The sequence below is a fragment of the Apium graveolens genome, chromosome 5, assembly GCF_009905375.1.
Source record: "Apium graveolens cultivar Ventura chromosome 5, ASM990537v1, whole genome shotgun sequence".
Lineage (NCBI taxonomy): Eukaryota > Viridiplantae > Streptophyta > Magnoliopsida > Apiales > Apiaceae > Apium > Apium graveolens.
Window position 1 is genome coordinate 276,950,408 of NC_133651.1, and position 15,855 is coordinate 276,966,262.

General features: G+C 32.2%; 2 protein-coding genes across 2 annotated transcripts; one reads left to right on the plus strand and one right to left on the minus strand.

Annotated features, from left to right (window-relative positions):
- Nucleotides 1–557: 557 nt before the first annotated feature.
- Nucleotides 558–7,351, minus strand: LOC141661749 (putative DNA primase large subunit). Its single transcript, XM_074468742.1, has 18 exons — nucleotides 7,146–7,351; nucleotides 6,791–6,852; nucleotides 6,608–6,711; nucleotides 6,434–6,515; nucleotides 6,280–6,339; nucleotides 6,116–6,173; nucleotides 5,984–6,003; nucleotides 5,734–5,817; nucleotides 5,579–5,643; nucleotides 4,710–4,758; nucleotides 4,574–4,621; nucleotides 4,403–4,492; nucleotides 4,205–4,264; nucleotides 3,771–3,830; nucleotides 3,343–3,417; nucleotides 1,443–1,528; nucleotides 1,030–1,123; nucleotides 558–940 (listed from the first exon to the last, which is right to left on the minus strand). The coding sequence occupies exons 1-18, from the start codon at nucleotides 7,276–7,278 to the stop codon at nucleotides 815–817; spliced, it is 1,356 nt and encodes a 451-aa protein (XP_074324843.1). The 5' UTR covers nucleotides 7,279–7,351; the 3' UTR covers nucleotides 558–814.
- Nucleotides 7,352–9,113: 1,762 nt separating this feature from the next.
- LOC141660981 (uncharacterized) lies at nucleotides 9,114–10,178 on the plus strand. The gene is made up of 3 exons (XM_074467958.1): nucleotides 9,114–9,386; nucleotides 9,477–9,579; nucleotides 9,664–10,178. Exons 1-3 carry the CDS (start codon nucleotides 9,114–9,116, stop codon nucleotides 10,176–10,178), a joined length of 891 nt encoding a protein of 296 aa, XP_074324059.1.
- Nucleotides 10,179–15,855: the final 5,677 nt, after the last annotated feature.

A 15,855-nucleotide genomic window follows, 5' to 3' on the forward strand; every position in this document is an offset into this window, starting at 1 on the left:
GAGAAATTTATGATGGGTTTAAACATTTTCTACATCATAATCAACAAGTTTTAATCACCTTACACTCATATATATGAAGTAAGCAAATTATAATAATCAACATAATTGATTTAAAGATCACGTACAATCAAAATATTTGTTATTATAAGAATCATCAAGCCTGAAAAAAGAAGAAGAATTGTAACATAATAAATCATCACTTTAGAGCCTAAATATTCATTGAACATAAACTATTTACGATGCTATTATTTGTACATTTTAATTAAATTATTAGAAACTATACTTTATTTATTAATTGCAAAAAATTGAAATTTCAAAAACTTTATACACTAGATTCCGATATATTGCTAGAAAACAGCATGTTTCTCGCACGTACTATCATGCTAGTTAAATATAAATTCTACATCTACTTTTAATTTTAAAAATATATATTATCATTTTGGCCGTCTTATCAGATTTAGTGTGCATTGCCGCATTAATCATATTAAATAAATTAAAAATGGTCTTGATACGGTAGGAGTTGTATGACTATCATTTAACTTCACAACGAGCTAATGGGAACAAAATCATGATCCACCAAACCTTAAATATAGAGTATAGACTCTGTAAAATACAACTAAGCTTTTCTGGAAACCACAATCTTTGTATAAGACATCAACAGCCATCGGGCACCTAAACACAAAACACTTCTACAACGTGACATGCCTGCACTAAATTCCAGACATAGAAACATAATATACATGGAGATAAACTTGACTCTATGAAGCTGATTCATAAGTTACTGCAATTCTTTTACTTTATCTATCAGAAATTCTTATGCAACAGGATTACCCTTGGCTTTTAAGATGCTTTGACTGTCACTAAAGTACTGGTTTGGATGATTTACTCCAGCATCACAAGATGAGTTATGTACTGCCTCAAATGTCAATGTGCATGCCAACTGCACATATTTATTTACGTAACATTTTAGATTAATAAAAAGCTATATAAAAATGTTTCAGGAACAAAGCTGGTTAACCATTTCCTAACCTGGTAATGTTTATTCCGTGCTTTGTCAATCACATCCTCAAGTGCACGACTGCTCACCCCCATTTTACCAAGGGCGGCTCTCAAATTCTCTTCACTGTCAAGGAAAATGAATCCATATGATGTCTTATAAATTGGAAAGAATAAGATTTTATATTAACTGTCATGCTACCACAATGTCTCAGTGTATGTTGTATGCATATAATAAACATGCAGGTCTACGCATACATAGGCTGCAGACTTGCATAGTCTTATGCTAAGTCATGTAAAACCTATCAAAGCGCTAAAAGATGTCATAAAATGTCTGCATATAGTAAAGCTATCAAAGCACTAAAAGATATCATAAAATGACTGCATATAGTGTCACCAACTTGAATGCAATCTTTCAACCAGATACAAATTTTTTGACATTTCACCTGAAATGCCGATAAGGACAACCATGGTGATCCCCCACACCTGGAGTAGACGATATGATTTTTTGACACGAATATGGTGTATAATCCTGCAATTTGCCAATCAAAGAGAAAGCTAATAAATGTTACTGCAGTGTTATAGTTTTCCTGGTTGTAATTGATATTTGCGTAGAAGCACTATAAGGAACACGACATACTAAATAGCACAAGAACATGTATCACCAGCTAAAATCAGTTTTGCATAATGTGAAAAATGTATATAATCCCACAATCCTAGAAAGGATGTTTGAGTCCCACTTTTGACACAAATTAAGGAATTAAAACTCCAAGAGAGAATATAAAGCAAGAGCCGGTTCACGTAGGATCATTCCCACCTATACACATTAGATAAAGCAAATAAAATTATTTCATACAATTTAAATCACATAAAGAACCATTTTTAAGTATAAACTTACAATTTTGCAAAAAAAGGGGTGTGTTTGTGTATGTAACTTTAAACTGCCTTAAAAGTTGAATTGTAAGACCTAGGAAATAGGTACTTATTTGCTTAATATTTGCAATTTGACATGACAAAAATCAATAGGAAAAATGAATTATTTTGTTACTGGACTATTTTCACTTCTAGAATCTTATCACACAACAAAAGAAAAAAAGTCTCAGACTTAGATTTAAACTAGTTATACTATTAGAAGTAAGCTTTCCGTTAAAAAAGAAAATTAACAGACATAAATATTTTCTTCCCGTATTTAAGTTGCTGATGATTTGTAATTGTCACATGATTAAATCAATGATGAAAAAAAAAGTTAAAATACAATAGATGTACCAGTAGTCCAGTTCTAACACGATCAAAAACAAAATCCTCTGCACTGTTACATGCCCAAATATGATTCTGGGGTTCTTTATATCAACCGGACAAAAGTTGGGCTTTGAAATTCAACCCCTTGTATTAGGTTTATAGGATATCCAAATTGGTGTTTCATCTCCCCAGTAACAACGTATAACTTTGAGAATCAACTAAAGAGTAAGACACAATAGAAACCATTGATTTGAAGAAGGAACTTGAACCCTAGCTTCTATATATTTCCTCGATTTGAAATGGACAAGATCGAAAGACCTGTACTAATTTATAATACACAGTGTGTACATCATCAATCAATTTAGTCCATGGCAGCGACTTGTTTTAACAGCAAGATGTAAAACTAAACGGGATGCTTATAATCAAATACAAATGTAACGTTAGTGGCTTTAATATATTAGTATGAAGATGAGTGGTAAGTTTCTAGAAAAATAATTAGTTAAGTGATAGAAAAATCTATTTTCCCAAATCAATAATGCTTTTAAAATGTAACTTATAGTAAGTTTCTTTTGCTATTTTCTACATCTTATAGGACATGTTCTATTAATAAAATTTCCCAAAATGTTAATAACTTGTACGTAGGAAAATTTATTTTATGCAGAAGCTCACTCTTGGAAAGTCATCCGGGGTATATCATAACAAGATTGGTAGTCGAAATAAAATGCATAGCACTGATTCTTTGTCAGTTTTGTGGAAAATACAATATTACAACAGGGCACTGGGGAATGCTATAATCTAAGTTTAGTGTCATTGCTCTATTAGTGTCTGAGAGTAAGAGATATCTTTTCCAAAGTAATAGTATATTAGATGTTGCGCTCTTTAGTTTATACTTAAAATGGTTCTTTCATGTAATATTTTTCTATGCAATTTATACTTGGATGGTTTTTTTATTCCTGTTTCGGAGAGACCATTTTTTCAGTAATTCAAACAAACCACTTATATTTTTAAGCTCAAACACACAGTAAAAGTATGAGACAAAACATATCACATGTATCACAAATTAATCTTGGCAAACAATTATGAGCACAATGAATTTTAACTTCTTACCACTCTCTTTCCTTCTTTTCCATAGTTGTGGCGTATACCATATGCATATTCTTTGTCAAATCTTTCTGTACCAACCTATACCAGAAAGAAACACATAAATAGAATTGTAATGAAAAAGCAGAGAGCAAGATAGTGTAACAGTATACCAGTATAAATATGGTTATAGAATTTAGACACCACCTCTAGTTTACTACCAAAGAAGCCAACAATTATTAGTTTCCTGGTCTTACATCTTTTATGTAAATTCCCATGCGCAGACGATTAATTTATGTGAAGTACATATAGGAACATTTATTTTGAATAATCCCTGCACGTCTTAAAATCAATTGTCTTACTTAACTACATTTGCATACTTCTGGCAAAAGAGAGAGAAAAACTTCATAGAAAATATAGTTACTGTAATATCTTCCATAATGCACCATACTTACTTTCCGTGAGAACTCTGATTTCCAGAATACAAGAGCATCATCCAACGGCAACCCAACGCCCTGAATATAATTGTAAAATATTAATACAAAAGACACAAACAAAAAACATTTTAATATTACATAGACTAGTCCACTTTAACATAGTAATGCATCATTTAAGAATACAAAGTGCTACATCAATATTTCAGGCGGGCCTTTAGCATTCACTCACAAGAGATGCCAATCTAATGAAACTGTATTGAACATTCTTTATACATGGAAAGATTAATCACAGATGTGGGTGGTTTCAACTGATTAAAACCTGTCTCCAGTTATACCTTAACAGATACATTAGGTGTCAAACACATGCAATTATGATCAAATTATGGGAATATTCTACAAAATGCAACACGAAGCAGATTATTAATATGCATTTCAACTTTTAGATATATAACCTTGAGAAATAGACCGAGCTGCATTCTCCCTCCATGCTTTAAGTGATGATCCTCTCTTAGCTGCATTAGATAAATAGAGCAATTTAAGTAGCATCCTATCACCCTCGTCTATATGGGGTGTGCATATATTTGTAGTACGTGTATTAATACACTTCAATGGAGGTAATAACAAGACGATTTGGTTAATACACATCTTACCTTTTCAAACAGGTGACGCATGCACAAAGGAAATGAACTTTTAGCAACTTGATCAATGTCTTTCAGTGATATTTCAGCAAATTGTTTAGGCTGAAAAGAAAGATTGAATTCATCACATCAACTTAATCCTTGATGTTACCTTGCAGGATTAATCAAAGATGCCTAAAATACCTGGGAATAGTCAGGACCGAGATAACTTGTAGCTAATGCTTCGACAATCTAAGTAGATGTAATAAAACATCAGTCACCACAGATTTTTTTAACTCATTCTGGACATACAAGGTTCAGAATTTTGCATGATACTTACAGGAGTTAAGCGATCTGATTCCTTTTCTCTAATCATTGATGTCCATTTTCTGAAGAAAAAATGAAGATTCCGTCTTTTGTAAATGTATTTATATAAGCTTTACATGTCAAACATATTACATTGGCAATGCCAAAATGAAATGACCACAAAGATAACAGAAAGCATTGCCAAGATTGTCAGTTGGATGTGGCCGTGCCAGGCATGCAAACAATATTATTTTGCCACAGTATTATAGCACATCTAAAAGATAATAAAAGACTAGTAATGAAATGAAAGTGGATTAATTGATGCCTGCAACAATAATCAAACACTTAACAGAGACATCAACAAATTTTCTAGTTTCTTAGGGTAGTTCAAACTTTATAAAATGATTATTGATTTATAGAGTTTTGAGATTTGGGTAGTCAGGTGGAAGATTTAATGCTTAGTTGGCATTCTATTATTGTTATCTGATATGGGTGGACCAATTCAAAATATTTTAGTTATTACAGAGAACTAGATAGATAACAATAGATCAAAAGATTGAAATGATGGCACACTGCATAAGAAATATGGTAGTGGCAGCATATGCCAGTGTATGATTCCTTGAATAGCTACATATGGTTCCACATGCATACAAGCTTAGATACTTCTAGTTCATAATTGCTCGTCATACATCAAATCTGTGGAAAGCTAAACAAAGAAAATCCTTGTGCCACATGAAAATTCAGTAACATTCAGATAAAAAAAAAATCCAAAAAAAAGGTTAATACAAACGAGACACAGCACAATATTAGTAACTCAACCATAGCTATATTAAGCAAAAAAGGGGGGAAATACTAAGCCTATATACACACAAAATGACCACTAATTAAATAAATAGCAATAACCTGTTTGTAAGTACAAGTGCCTTTGATAGATGACTGCGAAATTGTGTCACAACTAGTGAAACCACCTGTCCCAACAAGATTAGAAGGTTAAATTAAATCAAATAATGATGCTGCGGGATTATATGCATGGATGAAACTAAAGTACCAAGTTCAACCTGGTTCATAGCAACATAGGCATGTCCCTTTTGAATATATACTCTGCGAGTAGCCACCAGTTCTGGAACTTCTTGGAATGGTACCTTAATTTTAAAAGCAGCAAGAATAGATGTGAATCAGCACTTGTTATCCATTGGGAAAATCTAGCTTGTAAACCGGTTATACATCTCGAATAACTTCGATATATGTTATACAATATTTTTGCAATGAAAGAGAGCAACATAAATAAAAGAGATAAGTTAACCAGACCTTGTAAAATACTGCATTACCTACAAGAGGAAGGATGGAAAGTTAGAACTCCAATGTTTAAAGGCTACAATTAATACTGCAAATGAATCAGAATATGTAATACAGATAAGTCAGCAAACAATCTGCAATTACCACTAGGCAAAGATTGTCCAATGGATCGTGCAACTTGACTTAATTTATCCTTCAAACCCTGAATATTAAAACAGGGAAGGAAATTATAGTAAGATTAATTATAATTCTAATATCTACTGTGATGTACAATTGTGCATGCAACTGTACTGACAGTGTTACGGTACCTCATATTCTACATTTCCAACAGCTTTGTAAGGAAGTTCAAACTCTGCCATAAGTGCCCTCTACAACCCACATAAAGAAACAACAAAATGATCCAAATTAAGGAAATTACGAAGTGGTTCAAGATGACAACATCAATTACAGAGTTAGTCAGACCTGGACATCAGAAGTTTCAAGCTGGAAACGGTAACGAAAGAGAGTAGTTTCAATGGATAAAAACCATTTTCTCAGTTCTTCTCTATTGCAGCCAATATAAAAAACAGTAAAAACAGGTCAGGTAATTTAACAGACAAAAAAAGAAAGTAAATAAAATGAAGAACTAAAGCTTACGTTCGACAATAGACAAGGCGAAGTACAAAGTGGGAAATTATATCTTTGTTGGTAACCTCTGATGATATCGGATGCTTCATATTAGCTTTCCATAGATCCCTTACCTATGCACAACCAACAAATCAAAAGCTAAAAAAACACCAAAAAAGGCAACTAAATTGTAAAGCTAATCAGTTTACTAACCAATTTCTCCATTTCATCGGGTTTCTTTCCTCGGGATAATCCATCAGAAATCCCTTTCAGAACTACAATAAGCATCACAAACAAGTGCTAAACTTGGCATATAATTAAGCTAAGACGAATAACTGGTACTAGACATACCATTAAAAAAAACTTGAAATCAAACATTTCATTCCACGAATTAAAATTTGTAATTCGATTTAATCAAATTTCACCAAATGGAAGCAAATGCAATTACTTGACCTAAACTGTAAAACCCAGGAATAGAGTTTGCGGAGATAATTAGCTTAACAAATCATATATATATATATATATATATATATATCATTTATCGAGATTATTCATTTATCGAAGCTACCTCGGAGACGATCGATGGCGAAAAGCTCAAAATCTTCAAGTCTGACTTCAAGTGCCGGAGCGGAACGGTACAGAGGAATGGTCGGAGTAACGGTCGGACCGGAGGATTTAGCTTGAGATCGGAGAATTTCCATTTTTCCGGCTATTTGGGGTTGTGTTTTTGACCTAAAAGAGAGTGAACATAAAAAAAAAATAAAAAAAAAAGCAAGATCTGTTTGATGAAATGAGGGGAAAATTGGCGGGAAGATGTTCACTCTGCTTTTACCTACCGGGTTCAATTTGATTAAACTAAAGGCCCATTTTTTATACAAGGCCCAAGCCCAAATGTGATACTTAACTACATAATTTTAGTCATTTAAACATTATAAAATTAAAACATTTAGTTCAACACTTCTCCTCGTAGCCTCACAGCGCGGCCTCGAAATTTAAACAAATTGAAATTTTTAAGAAATATATTTAATTTTTAAGTAATCAAAAGAAAATGTATAACTGATTTCTATAGATGTTTGCAAGATCTAAATAATTTAATTTTCCTATCTAATTTGTTCATGACCATTTGAAATTTTTTAAAAATATAACTTATGACTTAAAATTGAAAAGTATCGTATGAACGGTGTAACTTATAAGTATTTATGTGTTTGGATAATTTTACTTATAAGTTGGTGATATATTTGGTAAATTATAACTTATAAGTTATTGTTATCCATTAATAGATGACTCTTAGTCTTTCATATGATTATCTTAATTACTAGCAACATTTGGATCTCCCTTTTTCTTGTAACATCCATTCTACTAGCCTATATAAGGCTTGTTTATACTTTGTTTATGATATATAATAACAAGATGATCTCTTTCATTATCATCTAGTTCTCTCTCAATCTCTCTTATATATATTATATATAACACGTTATCAACATAATTTGCTTATAAAAATAAGGAGGTCAGTTTTACTTAAGTGTTTAAAGGAGATCATCAAAGTCTAAATATGTGTTGGAAATCCAAGAAGAAGAAGGAGTCTACGAAAATTTTATTATTTCAGTTTGTCCGTGAGGTAAGTACACTATTTTTTTTTAGTTTATTTTGTTTCGCTTGCAATAAGATGATCTTTATATGTTTATTATGTGTCCGATTCTCGTATATTTTGTATCTGATTCATTATCCATCGGAATTTATTGAGCTTATTCTCGTTGTAAAGAATTTATTGAGCTTCTTTGTGTTTTTCCAAAATCTGCTTATAAGTATGTCAAAATCTGCATTTTGTGTAATCTGATTGTATGATTCAAGGTGATATGCAGTAACTTCTAAAATTCATAGTAAGTTAAATACTTGTTCAAATATTATAAGCCATACCATTCTGGAAAGATCCCGGAATTTTATACTTTTTTCGTGTTTTGTACTTTTTCAGATAAAATCATCTTCATAGAGTAAATTGGTATTCTTTGAAACTAATCAGATTTGACTTTATCATAAATAGCCATTTTGTACGATATTTGATTTGAGATATTGGATCAATATGTTTCATCTTTGTTTGCTTTAATAGTTCCCACCTTCCTTGCTTTAATATTGAGGTAAATTATAAAGGTAAAAATGGGTGCAACGTGCTAAGACGCTACATATACAGTAGATTGCATTCAATGTACCATTAGATTGAATTCAATGCACCATCATCATGTTATATTATCTTTTGTTTTTAAATATTAATGCATATGTGTTTTCCTTGCACATTTTAAATATTGATCGAATGTGCTTATTATAAAAGTGTTAACGAAGCATGCACATGAAAGGGAACCAACTTGAGATACAACAAAAATTCATGGGCATGAATATAATTTCATGGCCATGATTTTTTTTCTAATTTTATATTATATTTATTATACATATGAAATATGAAATTTTGGTGAACTTATATATTAAGATACATCATTATCTTGATATTAATGTGTATTACCCTCTCTTTTTAGTAATCAAAATGTCGAATCTTACAAAGCTTGAATTCAACGCACTTCATGTCACTGGAAAAAATTACTTGACATGGATTTTTGATGCTGAAATCCATCTTAGTGTAATGAGCCTCGGTGACACTATAAAAGAAGAAAATAAAGCCTCCGAACAAGATAAGGCAAAAGCCATGATATTTCTTCGCCACCACCTTGATGAAGGATTGAAAACTGAATATTTGACTATTAAAGATCCATTAACACTTTGGAAGGATCTCAAAGAAAGATATGACCACCAAAAAATGGTGATACTTCTTAAAACTCGCTATAATTGGCTACACTTGTGATTGCAAGATTATAAAAGTGTGAGCGAGTATAACTCTGTCATGTTTAAGATTACATCTCAATTATGTGGCGAGAATATCATTGATAAAGATATGTTGGAAAAAACATATTCCACTTTTCGTGCAAATAATATGGTCTTGCAACAACAATATCGTGAACGTGGATTCACAAAATATTCTGAGCTGAATTCTGTTTTGCTTCTTGCTAAATAAAACAATGAACTTTTGCTTGGAAAAGCACGTCTAACTGGTTCAACACCATTCCCTGAAGTGAATGCGGTGACTAATAATGAATATAAAGATAATAAAACAGTTGGACGTGTACGTGGGTGTGGACGTGCCCGTGGTCATGATTTTGTGCATGGTAGAGGCCGTAATCAACAAAATCCCCCCAACTTTAAAAGAAAGCCTTACTACCAGAAACGGATAATAAATGAGAAAAAATCTGAGGGAAGTACGATGGCTAAAAGGGGTGAAAGTACTTGTAGTCGATGTGGAATGAAAGGTCACTGGAGAAGTACATGTCGTACCTCCAAGCACTTTGCTGACCTATATCAAGCATCTTTAAAGAATGTTAAAACTAATTTCACCGAACATAATGATCCTTTGGGGATTGCCCATCTTGAAGCACATCTTGGAAGTGATGATCTAGTTGATCCTTCGGCCTTTAATCACATGGAAGTTGGTGATTTATTTGAAGATGTTAATATGATTATGCCTAAATTTGGTGGTGATGAGCCTAAGAATAACTAAACAAGACCTTACATTGACTTTTGAACTATGATAATCATCTTTATCAGTTGCTTATATAATTTTCTTTTCGATGATGAAGTACTTGAGATGTTCTACCTCTACTTCTAATTTTATTTTTTCATGAAGAAATATGGCCAGCAGCCTCTCATCATGTGTTATAAAAAAAATGAGGAATCTTTTTATTTGGCGAATATTGCAACAACACATACAATTTTGAAAAATAAAGCATATTTTCGCATCTAACATTAGCCAAAAGCTAATGTAAATACAATATCGGGTGCATCAGATATAATTGAAGGCTCCGGAAGAGCAAGTATAGTGCTACCCAATGGTACATGTTTATTGATTAAAAATACAATTTTTTCCACCCGATCGAAAGAAATCTTTTGAGCTTTAAAGATATACGCTACAATGGCTATCATATTGAGACGACAAATGAACGTGATAATGAATATTTATGTATCACGACTATAAACTCAGGGAGGAAACATGTGATAGAAAAACTCCCATCATATAATTCTGGATTATATTATACTTTCATAAATCTAGTTGAATCACACATGACTATTAATACAAGATTTGTTGACCCGAAAATTTTTACTATATGGCATGATCGTTTAGGCCATCTGGGTTCAACAATGATGCGAAGAATTATTAAAAATTCAAATGGACATCCATTCAAAAACAAAATTGTTCCATTGTCCAAAGATTTTTCATGTGTTTCTTGTATTCAAGGAAAAATTGATAACAAAACTATCTCCTGTGAAAGTTGATGTGGACCAATTACCCCATCTAGTATGCCATTTCAGTACTTTGTGGTACTCATTGACGCATCAACAAAATGGTCACACGTTAGTTTATTGTCCACTCGTAATGTGGCTTTTGCACGACTCCTTGCTCAAATAATTCGATTACGAGCACAATTTTCTGATTATAATATAAATAAAATAAGATTGGACAAAGCAGGAGAATTTACATCCCAATCTTTTAAAGATTATTGTATGGAGCATTCTGTTGCCCACACACACACTCAAAATGGTCTTGCTGAGTCTTTCATTAAAAGGCTACAACTAATTGCGAGACTATTACTTATGAGAATAAATTTACCAACTACTGCCTAGGGACATGAAATATTACATAAATATTATAAATTTACCAACTACTGCATATATTGGATTTGATTCTCCCTCGATTATAAAATATTCGGAGCCCAAGACTGGAGATTCATTCACGGCAAGATTTTCCGATTATCAATTGATGAGACAGTTTTTCCTGCATTAGGGAGAGATAAGACAAAATTTGAAAAAGAAAAGCAAGAAATTTCATGGAATGCAGTATCCCTGTCTCATTATGATCCTCGAACAAATCAATGTGAACTTGAAGTTCAAAAGATTATCTACCTACAAGAAGTCGCAAATAGATTGCCTGATGTATTTACTGATGTCAAGAATATGACAAAGTCACATATACCAGCTGTTAATGTTCCTTGTAAAATTATACTTCCTGAAGAAGATAATAAAATCATGCTAGCAACTGAGTCTAAAGCACGCTAGAAGCGTGGTAGACCTATTGCATCCAAGGATAAAACTCCAAGAAAAACAAGGAAACTTGATAAGAAAGTTGGAACATCAAATGACATCATAAATTTGATCACTGAAGAGACGTCTTCCAAGGATGATCAAACACCCGAAATTATTGATAATGAAGAGATCTCGATAAATTATGTCATTTCAGGAAAGAGGTGGAACAGAAAAGAAATTGTCATGGATGATATATTTGCACATGCAGCTGCACTTGACATTTCTGAGGAAATCGAGGATCATGAGCCTAGATCGATCTATGAATGTAAAAGAAGAAATGATTGGCCAAAGTGGAAAGAAGCTATTGAAGCGGAATTGAAATCACTTGAAATATGCCAAGTTTTTGGACCTATTGTCCAAACACCTGCAAGTGTAAAACTCGTTAGATATAGATGGATATTTGTGCCGTAAAAGAAATGAGAAAGATGAAATTGTGAGATACAAGGCACGCCTTGTTGCTCAAGGCTTCTCACAAAGACCGAGAATCAATTACGAAGAAACTTATTCCCCGGTAATGGATGCAACAACATTCAGATATTTGATAAGTTTATCAATTCTAGAATGGCTCCAAATGAATTTAATGGATGTTGTCACTGCCTACTTATATGGGGCACTCGATAGTGACATTTACATGAAGATCCCTGATGGATTAAAAATGCCTGAAGCATATAGTTCAAGATCCCGAGAGATTTACTCAATTAAATTACAAAGATCATTATACGTGTAATATCCCAAATTTTTATTATATGAGCTTCTAAATATCATTGTTGGCTTTAATTGAATATGGTGTGTGTTTTCTGATAAGGTAGATGGTCTGTATGTGAGTATATTTGTTCTGTATATTAGATAGATTATGCGTCCTCCTTTTTGTGATTCTGAGGACGGAATCCGTTTAAGGAGGGTAGATTGTAATGACCAGGACTTTTTAAAATCTGTTTATTATAATTATAAAAATATTTAATCAATCGTTAAATGAGAATTATGTGAATTATGTGAGGGATATATTTTATGAAGTTAAGATATGTGTGAAATCATGTTTATTTGATTATATGATGATTTGTGTATTTTATTTTTATCTGTTTGTCGAGCTTTGTTATTAAATCCTATTTATTAGGGGTTGTTGTAGTGTTTAATTTCTATAAAATTGTGTATTATCCATATAATTATTTTTATGGCTTTATAATTTCATTAAATATTTATAAAGATTTATAAAATTTAGAAAATATTATTTTGGAAATTATTTCTTTTTAAATGATTTTCTGTGTGAATTAAAGTGGGGTATTTTTATTAATTTTAAAAATGATTCAAAAATTATGAAATTTTTATTTTATATGTAATTAATTATTTTAGGATTTTTAAAATTATTTCGGTATTTTTCAAGTGTATGGTTGCCCGTGCATTTGTTCGTTATTTTGCAAATCAGCCCGGGACCGGGCCCTAAAAAGGGGTACGTGTCCTATTTTCTAAAACGTGGCAGTTTTTAACAATCTAGTTTATTTTTATTTTTACAAACAAACATCAATCCCTCTCCTGTTCTTCATCTCATCTCTCCTCTCTCGCAATCTCTCTCTTTCTCTAATCTCACTCGTTGTCTCTCTCTCAATCTCTTCTCCTTCTTTTCTCTTTTCAGTTTTTATTTCCACGAACTTTCCCCTCTTGCCCGTTCGTGGCTGCTCCGGTTGGGGCGAATTTTTCCGGCCGATCTTGGCCGGATTCTGCTTGGCCTCCAGTTGTGTGCGAGTGTATGAATATATGTGTTATACGGTGTGCGTGTGTATGTTTATGTGTGCTCTGTGTGTGGGTTATGTATGCGTATGTGTTTGGGTCGCATATGTGTGTGTGTGAATCGAGTGTGCGCGTGTGTGAGTCGCGTGCGTGGGTGTTCGGTTGTTGTGTTATATTGTATCTAAGTTTTTGAATATAATTTATGCTTCATTAGGTTTATGCATAGGATAATTGATGTTATTGATTTGGTAGTATATGTAATTTAGAGATTATATGAATATAAGATTTGGCTAATGATGTTGTGAATTATGTTGTCAAATCCGTTTAGAAATAAGTTGAGTTCTTGTTAATTCCGTAGCTTTTAACTAGTTCATCATATGATAATTATTTTGTACTCTTTGGAAAGATAATGGAATTATCTATAATTTTCATTCTGTGTGTTTTTCCAAATTTGTCCTGCAATTATGATAAAATATGCCATTTGTAAAATTTGTCCTGTTATTTCAGTTTCATACATCCTGACTTCAAAAATTCGTAGTAAATTCATTATTTTAGTTATAACTTTGAACTATATCAATTTGGAAAGCTTAATTCAGGATCTACATTTTTTACTTACAGTTCATTAACCAATTCTATGATTTAAGAGTCTCAAATACTAAGTTACTTGTGAAAATAGGGCTGAATCTGCTTGTGCAGCTGTTTCTTTTAAAGTTTCTAAATTCGTTACTTGATCATTTTTAGCGAGTCTTACCATTTTGGAAAGGTCGTGAAATATCCTACAACTTTTATGTTTTAAACTTTTATGTTTAAGTTCATCTAGGTATTGTAAAATGTCATTCTTTCGAGGCTGGTTAACTTAAATTTTAGGTTCGGTAGCTATTTTGTATGTTATAACTCGACATATGATTTTGTGCTAATATATTTGATTGCTAGTTATTGTTTAATAGATTAAATATATGAACCTATAGTATAGAACTGTTGGTTAGTATTTTGATATGTGCTTTCTAGTTTATTAAATTATAGATTTAAGTTAGCATACTTGATGATATACATGACTTGTGCACATGTACATTGACTTGTTATTTGCATATGTGATAGCAACGATATGTTTTATGGAAATACATGTTAGTATATGCCTATTTGAGATTGAGTTCCGTTGTTAATTATTAGAGTGTGATTTGAATATGTGTATAGTTACTAGTCTATGTGATATATGTGCAAGGTGATTTATTTAAGTGTTTACTCAAGTTGAATTGGTGATGCTAAATTATATAACTGTAAGTTCAAATATTATAAATTATTAATTATACTTAATTATTTAGGTGCCGCAAGTCTAGGCGGGTAATTTTCCTTAATTGTTTAGGTGCCGCAAGTTTGGGCGGGTACTTTTCTTATTTGTTTACTTTTATGTTGCTGCAAGTTGAGGCAGCTTTATTTTGTATGGTTATAAGGTTAAATTGTGGAATTGAAAAACAGGTGGATAGTCCTAATTACGAATACTTCATGCCAAAATTTTCTAAAATTCTCCTGTATCTAAATCTATTTGACTGATTTGATTTCAATGATTTGAAAGCATGTTATGATTGTTAGCTGTAACACATATAGGATATGTCTGGGTAAGAACATTGAAATGACTTGTGGGTTGTATTTGTGGTATGGTTATTCAGGGTAGTGTCCATATTACGAATAGGTCATGCCGAATTTTCCGTAGAAATATTATCTTAAGTTATGTGTTCTCGTGTTAAATAATATTCTGAGTTGGTAGTAAGTTTTAAACTATAATGTGTGCTACTTTTTATGTTCTATATAATGTGCCATGTGTATATATGTATATATATATATATATCGCGAAAGGGTAGAAATAAGATAGTCATTTCAGAAGGATACTAAAGTAGTTTCTTTTTGCTAATGATAGGATCGGGCATTAAGGGCGTGAGACCAAGCAAAAGAAAAGAAAAGGGGAGAGTTGTATAGTGGTTCAGTAGTTACGGATGGTTCGAGATGAACAGAACCAGACGTTGGGGATCAAGACTGAAGTTGGATAAGATTTTGTATCAGACCGCAGTAACCGCATTAGCGACATATCAAAGAATTAAGAATAGGAAATGGTGACGTCTTGAGAAAGCATCATGAGATATTTGTGTTATTGCGAGTGTGTATGATTGCTAAGGACCAAAGGCAAGTATCCCTATCATCACTTATTGTTCAAGTGATATTTATTTTAAATCTTCTTATCCAAGTATTGTTTTCCCTATTCTCAGTTCAGAATAGATAAATGTTTTACATATCGCTGAATTAAAATGCTTATCATGCAAGTACCCTCTGCTATTCTATGTTCAGAATAGTAAATGTTTTACTTATCAAATTACTGG

Coding starts and splice junctions, on each gene's coding strand:
- LOC141660981 (XM_074467958.1), top strand. CDS start 9,114: ATGTCGAATCTTACAAAGCTTGAATTCAACGCACTTCATGTCACTGGA. Junction 9,387..9,476: donor GATATGACCACCAAAAAATG/GTGATACTTCTT, acceptor GTCATGTTTAAG/ATTACATCTCAATTATGTGG. Junction 9,580..9,663: donor GGTCTTGCAACAACAATATC/GTGAACGTGGAT, acceptor TGCTTGGAAAAG/CACGTCTAACTGGTTCAACA.
- LOC141661749 (XM_074468742.1), bottom strand. CDS start 7,278: ATGGAAATTCTCCGATCTCAAGCTAAATCCTCCGGTCCGACCGTTACT. Junction 6,340..6,433: donor TTGAAACTTCTGATGTCCAG/GTCTGACTAACT, acceptor TGTGGGTTGTAG/AGGGCACTTATGGCAGAGTT. Junction 1,529..3,342: donor GAAAAGAAGGAAAGAGAGTG/GTAAGAAGTTAA, acceptor GGCAAATTGCAG/GATTATACACCATATTCGTG.